Below are 8,490 nucleotides of genomic sequence, written 5' to 3'. Positions count from 1 at the left end.
CCTCCACACCCATGGGACTTACTTGAAGAAAGCATCCATAATTGTAAGACATGCTAAATTTACCCACTCAGTCACACTGTCTTTTGTTCTCTTCGCTATAGATCTGAGCACCTTTTGTAATTCCCTTCCACCCTCCTTTGACTGCATGTTGTTTATTTGTGTCCCGATCCTGCCACTGGATCCCAGCAGGCAGACCGTACCACCAGTGATCTGCAGGGGCACAGGAGCCCCACCTGCATTAACCTGATTGCTGGATCCAGGCCTTAGATTGTGTGGGCTAGTTCTTGCAAACAGCTGTGCCCATAGTGTGCCAGGCACTTTACAATCATATAAGAGAACAAAGGTCTTTTGGGGGCAAGTATGCTGTTTTCTGATCTAGCTATAATGTGCTTGGTAGACGAGAGGTGCTATGGAAAGAATTTACACCTCAACTGGGTCACTTATAGACAAGGAAGGAGAGATTCTTGATCTAACGGACTGTTCACAGGTATGCAGAAGTTCTCTTGCAACAGGGTGACTTCTAATATCCCCTGTTGTATGAATCTCTTTCTCCCTCCCTTCCCTAGATTCCTCTTTCTGTTCCTTTTTTGACCCCTCCATTTATCTCCCTTGCCCCAATGGATAGTTTCCTGTTTCTCTCGCCTTCCTTTGGACGAATGCCTCTCTTCCTTCCCCCTCCCCTCTCTGCTATGCAGATCTCTCTCTCTCCCTCCCTCCTTCCCTTAGATTCCTCTCCCTGGCTGTCCTCTGCTGCTGTTAGTGAATGAGACTCAGTTTCTGAATGGAGTAGCTGGGGGCTCTGGCTGGCTCATCAGGGGAAGCAGTATTGGCCATGAGAAGGAGAGGGGGACGGGTTGTCTTTGCTTCCTTCCTCCCTCTCTGCTGCTTTTGAGGAATAAGGACTGCGAGACAGACAAGCGAGAGATGGAGGCTGCAGGAAGGAGATTCATTTTCTAAAAGGAAAATACAAGTGAAGAGAGGGAATTGATCGTCTCATGCTAACTATATTCAGGAAGCAACAGCAGGGGGATCTTGCAAAGGCAGAGAAGAAAAGCCCAGGCGGATTGAGCCACAGTGTGGCGAGATTGCAAGCAGATCTTGTGGGGGGGATGAAACTTCCAGAGCAGCTGTTTTTTTTACTCCCTTCTTGAGTGTGCAATTTTCTGTACCCTGCAAAAGCTTTAATGAAACCGAGGAAGAACTAAAAGAGCCCGATGTTTGCAAAGAAACCAAAAGAATCGTTGCAATTTAAGAGGAGACAAAACTGAACTTTAATTTATTTTTTCTTTCAAGTTGCATCAGCTTTTCGGGGGAAGGGATCACTGCATTAACCTTTCCCCCTCCAAGTGTGTGGCTAATCTGCAAGAGAGACTAATGGGTGCTCCCTGGGACCTCAGGAGCAGCGTCCCTAGTTGAGCGGGGTACTTGAGGGGCCCCTGGCTGGGAGGGAGGCCAGCTGCCCCCTCCGGGGTGTTGGCTGGGGGAAAAGGGGCCGGTTTGCTGGTTTTGAGTCAGGCTGGTCGATGTTTGAAAGCCCGGGCTTAAAAACTCCGAAGAAACAAGCAGCAGCAGCAGCAGCCGCCTCCTCCTCAGCAGTTTTCAAGCAGGAGGAGCTGCGGCAGCAGGATGGCCGCAGAGCTGAGCCCGGAGGAGGAGCAGGTAAAGCCGTACCCCACACCGGGCGCCCCAAAGCAGGGCGGGCAGGGGGTGGGCGCGCGCAGATCCTAACTGAGGGCTCCCGGGGGGGACGGGGCTTGTGGAAGCAGGAAAGTGGGGGGCACATACTGCTCCCCATCCCTCCAGTGTTTTCCTTCTGAGCTCTGTGGAGATGGGGTGGTTGCGGGAGGCAGGGGACTGGTGTCTCGAGGGACTGGATCAGTGCCCCCGATGCCCCCCACGTTCGCTACATCCTCTTTATTCTCCCCCCGCCTTGAACTGGGGGGGCTTCCCAGTCCCTCCGATTGGGAAAGGGTCGTGGTGGGGGGACCCCATAGCCTGGTCTCCTCCTCCCTTCTGGGGGGGCTGGTTACCTTCTGACGGCCCCGGGGCTCTCTCCCCTAGGGGTATTATCCCCTCCGGGGGGGATCACCCCGATTTGGGGCCGGGGCTCCAGGGTGCGCGGGGGCGGGGAGGAGGCGGCGCGGGGATGGGCTGGGGGAGCCGCGGCCTAGTCCCCGGCCTGGCGGCTGGGTCCCATGGGGACCCCCAGCGCCCCCACCCCATAGGGCTCCCGCAGGGGCGCCGCCCCGCCCCTGGACGAGCAGCGCGGGGGGAGGAGTTGGTGGGGGAGACCCCTTGTTCCGGAGGCAGCCGCCGCCCAGGGGCCCGAAAGGCAAAAACAGTCGGGACCATCCGCAATCCCCAATAGCCCCCCAGGTCCCCCGTGGTGCATGGGGTGTGTAGGAGGGCGATGGGGGGCCAGCCCCCCAGCAGGGGCTGCTGTAGTAGGACTCAACCCCCAGCCAGATGTGGGGGCCTCAGTGTCGGACCCGGCGGAGGAGGGCAGGCCCGGGGTGTTCCTGGGGTCTCCAATCTGTGCCCCTTTCCATCTTTTATCACCCCACCCCCCCAAATCACCCCGGCCCTTTTTATTCTTTTGAGTGGGGGCGGGGATGTGAAACTGAAAATTGTGCAGAGAAGTTCCCTCCTCCTCCTTCCCGTAATGTTTTAGGGAATGGGGCGGGCGGGCGAGAAAAGTCTCAACTCTCCCCCAGGCCGTGTGTCCCCAGCTGCTCCAGGGGCTGCTGCTCAGTAGGTTCTGCCTCCTGTCCCCGTCAGCTCCCGAGAGATCCCGCAGGGCAGCTTGTGCTCAGGGAAGCTGGCGTCTCCTTCCTGGACGGACCTGCCTCAGTGTATGACCTTGGGAGGGAGTGGCTCTGTGGCTGTGTCTTTGTGCCTCAGTTTCCTCTAGTGTAAAATGGGGCTGTCCACCTCGCCAGGTGTGCTGGGAGCCTTACTGGATATTTGTGATGTGCTGTCCTCCTCCCCATCCTCCCACCCCCAAGCAAATGTGCTGTGGCAGTGATATGAGGGGATGACTGGGATTATTGCCTCACCCATTTTAAACTGGGACCACCCCCTTTTCCTGTTTTGCCCTCTTCACTTCACTCTCTCCAAGGCTGGATTTAAGATTTTATGCTTCCCACGCCCCATTCCTCCCCGTGACGTTTGTATCTTCCTGTCACTGGGTTGCGTCACTGCAGGAGGATGTTGCATACTTATAAATATAGGGACTGTGCTGTGAATTTTATGGGGGAGTGTTAACCTCATCCTGGTTATGGGGGGAAGGTGGGTATGGGTCGTGCTGCTGATTCAAGCCAGCTCTGATTTTCCCATGCTCCTGTGCTCTTTAAAGATGAGAACTCTTATAGTCTGTAGCTTTAACACTTATATGTCCACAGCTTCCACCTCCTGCGCCTGGCTCTCCCCCCTTCCCATACCCAGCTGTCTTTGCCCCCCTTCCCCAACCTCATTGTTCCCACTCTTCGCTGCTACCATTGTGGACTCACAGCAGCTCCTTTTTCTGCCCAAGCTAAGACCGGTGTCCTCTGAGCAGTCCAGAGTGGTCCTCAATCCAGCCAAGAAAATATCTCTATCTGGTATTCCTGGGAGTGGGGGAAGGGAAATGCAGCTTCCATCATAGATGTATAGATCAGATATGCTTGGTTTGGAGCTGTATAAAATCCAGGGCTCTGCCAGGTTCTGGTTTCAGTGGAAAATAAAGCCTGGTGCCCTGCACTTGCAGTGAGCTCCAGGCAGGCAGGTAGCCCCACTGTGCTGAGAGCCCCATTGAAGTCAAGGGCATGGGTCCCCATGGGCATTCATTATGGGACCGCTGGTCATTACAACATGAAGTCAGCCTCAGCAACTGGCTTCTGTATGAGATCAGAGTAAAACACAATAGCTAGGTTTTAAACAGTGGGGAAAGAGGGCCTGGATTTTAAAAAAAAAGATATACTTTGCTTTATATTTTCAAAGTGTCTTTAATAAATCAATCCTCAGACCACCCCGTGAAGTAGGAATTGTAATCACCATTTTACAGCTAAGGAAACTGAGCCACAGATGGTTTGAGAGACTTGGCTCAAGGCCGCAGGAATCAGTATAAGAGCTGGAACTGGAATTCCACAGTTCCTAGCTCCTAGCGATGTGCACTCACCACAACTTTCTTTCTCCTTATAGGTCAAATGAGAGATTTGTAGGAATGAAATCTAAAGTGAGGTTAATCAGATCCCATGCAGGTTGTTCCTGCAGGGGTCAGGTAGGAATTAATTCCCCTTGTCACATCATTGCACAACTCGTCCGGGGCATTCTTTTTTTTTTTTTTTGGTCGTCTTCTGAATCCTTAATTAGTGCCTCCTGTCTCAGACAGGGTGCCAGACTTGAAAGACCAGTGCTCCAATCTGATATGGCAAATCTTTTGTTCATAGATTCATGATTCTAAGGCCAGAAGAGATCATCTAATGTGAGCTTGTGTATAATGTTTTCACCCCTCAGCTCACAGAGAGCTGAGAAGCTAATACAGGCCAGAGAACTTCCCCAAAATAAATCCTAGAAGAGCATCTCTTTCAGAAAAAACATCCAGTCTTAATTTAAAAATGGTCAGTGATGGAGAATCCACCCTGACCCTTGGTAAATTGTGCCAATGGTTAATTACCATCATGTCTTACTCCTCCACTGTCTCTGAGTTCCTGGCTGGTTCATCACCTGTCTAAACTTCATATTCTCTTAAAATATCATGAACTGCTCTACAAATCAAGATGATTCTTGGGTTATTTTCTGTAAAGAAACTGAACTTGATCCTGTGTAAATCAAGGCTTCACATTAAACCCGATGTAGATTTCTTTTTGTTAACATCAAACTCTACAGTTGTGGAGGAAGCCTGGTTTACACTGAGAGTCACGGGTAAACTCCTTTATCCCAATCTCTCCAGTGTTACCAGATTTGCCCGTTGCTTTGGGATACGCTCATTTATTAGGGTTACTCTTCTGTGGAGGGGGGAGGTTCTGTAATTCTATCAATGTACTGCTTGTCATTTGTGTTCTCATACGGAGCTCTACTTCTCCCTTTTGCAAGTTCCCTCCCAGTGGAGCTATCCTGCAGGACCTAGGTTCCCCAGGGCTGGGTTCTTCCAGCCCCAGAATCAGGCGGACACACATTAACCGAGCACGTCTGAGAGGACCGGGTAAATCAGCACTCCCAAGCTGACCCCTTATATGTCCCTGGACTCAGTAGGCTGGGTCGAGCAGCACCTCCAAGCTGTCACCCTCCTATGCCATGGGCACCGCACCGGAATAGAGTACACCTGAGCAGGCTGGATCGAGCAGCACTTTCAATCTGCCACCCTCATATGTCCCAGGTTCAGCATGTCCTCATCCCCACTTTCACGTTACACTTGTTCTGGTAGTAACCCACTTGATGAGCAAACCCCACAGGATTTTTGGGTGCTGCAGGGATCTTTAGCGTAGGTATGAGGAGCATTGCTGCAGAGTGAATGGGGAAACAAAAAACATCCCCAAGGGGGGGAAGAGAGAAGCTACCGCCTTAACCATGAAAATTATTTATTGCCAGGTAATAACCATACAAGGGGAGCCAAACAAACAAAACAGTTATAATATTAAATCTGACTTTTATAATAAAATTTAAGTTAGATTTAGAAAACTATAACTGATCAAACAAGTCAGGGTCAGAAGGCTATACCTAGGGAGAGAGGGTTGGGTTCTCAATGCTCCGTGAAGCTTGAATTGATCGGGGTTCCCAGGTGGTTGTGGTAACTGAGGGTCCGGAGTGCTGGAGACAGGCAGAGCCCCCAGCATGATCAGTCAGGAGAAGATGAAGTCCCAATGGAACTGATGCAGATGTTGGATACTGGCGTCAGAACACTTACTTGAGCGTGGGCAGGGGCTTTTGTAAGGAAAGAACAATGGTTCAAGGGAGAACACTAGATTTGTTTGTGTGTAAACTGATGGCTCAAAGGAGTATACCAAAGTTGTTTTGTACAGGCTAGACGATGGGAGCTGATCATTCCTGGCTCTGGGTGGTGTTCCTTCCAGGGAGCTCACAATGCAGTTAGGCAGCTTCAGTATTTTGGATACCAATAAAGGATTTATTACTAGAATTGGTCTGATAACTACTGAGCTGGGTGTGTGCAGGCGAGGGTTCTTTAACATCTGGAGCAGAGATCTCCCATCATGCAGTGCTTCCCTGCTTTTCTGGTCCCAGAGTTTTGTGTGGTTCTTGCCTTGGAATATCTGTTCTCCATTCTGTATGCTAATGCCTCCCTGCCCCATCTTCGATGCAAATGAGGCTAGCGGTGTTTCCTTAATCCTGTCATCCTTGTTTGGAGGGATTTAGGTGTGTCTCCCACTGCCTTTTCATTGCTTTTTGTAAGTCTTTCTTCTGATTGGCTTTGGTTCAAGCAAAGGGGTCGGGGGAAGGTCTTTCGTGAGTCAGACAGGCTGGACACTGCGCCCTGGTTCCCCAAGAACACAGAGCTGATAGGTAATACCGGGGAGACATCTGAAACCTTTGTTTACTAATGTTGCACTGAGGAAGCAGGAACAAATTCAATACTCATGGCTCAAAAATCCAAGCAGAGGCCTTTAGGGGAAAAGAACTAACAGTTCTTCTGATGGAAAAATAAATTCTTCCAGTTTTGACCTTGATAGTTTGTCTAAAGATTTTATGCTAAAAATCCAGTGTGCTTGTTTGTTTTTAAGAGCAGGTTACACAACAGTCAGGGGTGGTCTAGATAATACTTAGTCCTGCCATACGTGCAGGGGACTGGACTAGATGACCTTTCGAGGCCCCTTCCAGTCCTACAGTTCTATGATTCTGTAATTTCTGTGCAGTGATCTATGGATGCTGTTTAGGCTACAGTAGAAATGCTGGGTAGTGCTATCAATTCACCCCATTCTCTCCACATGCCCTCACATAAATGGATATTCCCACTTTGATCCCCGGATTTCCTCCTTCAACCTCCCGTTAGTTTGGAAGGGTTCTAGTCTTCCATGTCACCTAAAGCAAGCAATAGGAACTGTTTATATGACCGGTGCCAGCTTTTAGTTCTTTCCCAGTGTTGCTGCTATTCCGGATGCATGAATCAGTATGTGGGGACAAAACATTCTTCGCTCTTTTCTCTGAAAAAGAAATGGCCACTGTGGTCAAATGGGGTGACATGGTACACTGGAAAACGAGGTACTTGAAAAGAATTGTTCAGTCAGTAAGGACTGGAGATCTCTGAGGTCTTGTCCACTAATGTAATGTGGATGGATCAGAAGTGCTAAATCCATTATATCCTGATGTAATTTGTATGGAATAAAATGATCTCACAACTTTTTGTTGAGAAGGTAGTGAGGATTTCTTGATGTCACTGGATACTCCATCCCTGAAAATGGTGGGCTAATGGGCCAGGGCTGCAACGTTCAATAGCACAAATGTCAGGAAGTGAATGTTTTGAGAATTATCGATACTTTTTTAATTCTACCCTCTTGCAATAAATGAGGGACTTCTGACATAACCACATAAAAGGCATGCAGTGATTAAAAAATTCTGTGGACACTTTCACTTAAAGCAATATTGTCAACTTAACAAATCAGACTTCTTTCTATAAATGTAACCTACTACTAGGAGTAATGCTTAAGGCCCTGATCCTGTAAAGACTTAAGCACATGCTTAATTTTAAGTATGTAAGTAATCCCAATTGAGTTCAATGGGACTACTCACAGTGCTTAAAGTGAAGCATGTGAATAAATCTTGGCAAGATTGGGGCCCAAAATGATGCTGATTGAAAGAGTATAGCAACAAGAATTATTTCCCCCCCCCTGTTATTTGTTTACTTTGTGAATTTGAGCACTTTGGTCCATAGTAGGTTTTTTATTGTTTCCCCGTAGGGTCAGTTTCCCCGTTTGTTTGTGTGGGTATTTCACACAGCAATAGGAAAAGACAAACTCTTAGAAAGGGATTTTCTGGAGCATTCAGTGTTGTCCTAACTCTGCTCCCGGTGATGGCACTGGGAGTTTTATCACTGCAGAGTGGAGCAGTTAGACCAGCACTGTGAGCCCTTTGAAAATCCTACCTTTGGCTAATATTAAAACATAACTGCAACCATGACAGTTGACAGGAGAATTGAGGGCAAGGCAGGTGGATTGGGGAGACCTGAAATAACTTTACCTCCTATTTAGACATTGATTATATTTCAAGATAATGGTGTCCCTTTAAAAATCTAGGTGAAGAGACAATTTCTACATAAAAGAACACACCTGCAGGAATATCACCTTGTGCTATGAGCCTGCCATATCTCACCAGCTAAACAGGGTCAGCTTTGTTTAGTTAGCACTTGGGTGAGACATCTTAAGAAACATCCAAGTGCTGTCTAAAATGTTGTTGATTAAGGTGGTATTCTTCCCTCTGAGTCATTTCTGAACCAGTGATCTAGCCTGGCATTGTGCTTCTGGATGCGTCACTTCCCAGACGAGAGTTAAAACCTGGCAG

At 48.8% G+C, this 8,490-nt stretch overlaps 1 protein-coding gene across 1 annotated transcript in view; it reads left to right on the top strand.

Moving 5' to 3' along the window:
- The first annotated feature begins 1,609 nt into the window (after nucleotides 1-1,609).
- The window catches only part of PTPN9 (protein tyrosine phosphatase non-receptor type 9), a 50,462-nt gene continuing 43,581 nt past the window's right edge, over nucleotides 1,610-8,490 (top strand). The window contains exon 1 of the mRNA XM_065412421.1: nucleotides 1,610-1,659. Coding sequence (XP_065268493.1) covers nucleotides 1,627-1,659 — 33 coding nt within the window. The 5' untranslated portion in view covers nucleotides 1,610-1,626. The remainder of the gene's footprint in view (nucleotides 1,660-8,490) is intronic.

This window comes from Emys orbicularis, chromosome 10 (assembly GCF_028017835.1).
Source record: "Emys orbicularis isolate rEmyOrb1 chromosome 10, rEmyOrb1.hap1, whole genome shotgun sequence".
NCBI classification, from domain to species: domain Eukaryota; kingdom Metazoa; phylum Chordata; order Testudines; family Emydidae; genus Emys; species Emys orbicularis.
The sequence above is the reverse complement of the archived record's forward strand: the minus strand, read 5'-3'. Positions and strand labels throughout refer to the sequence as shown.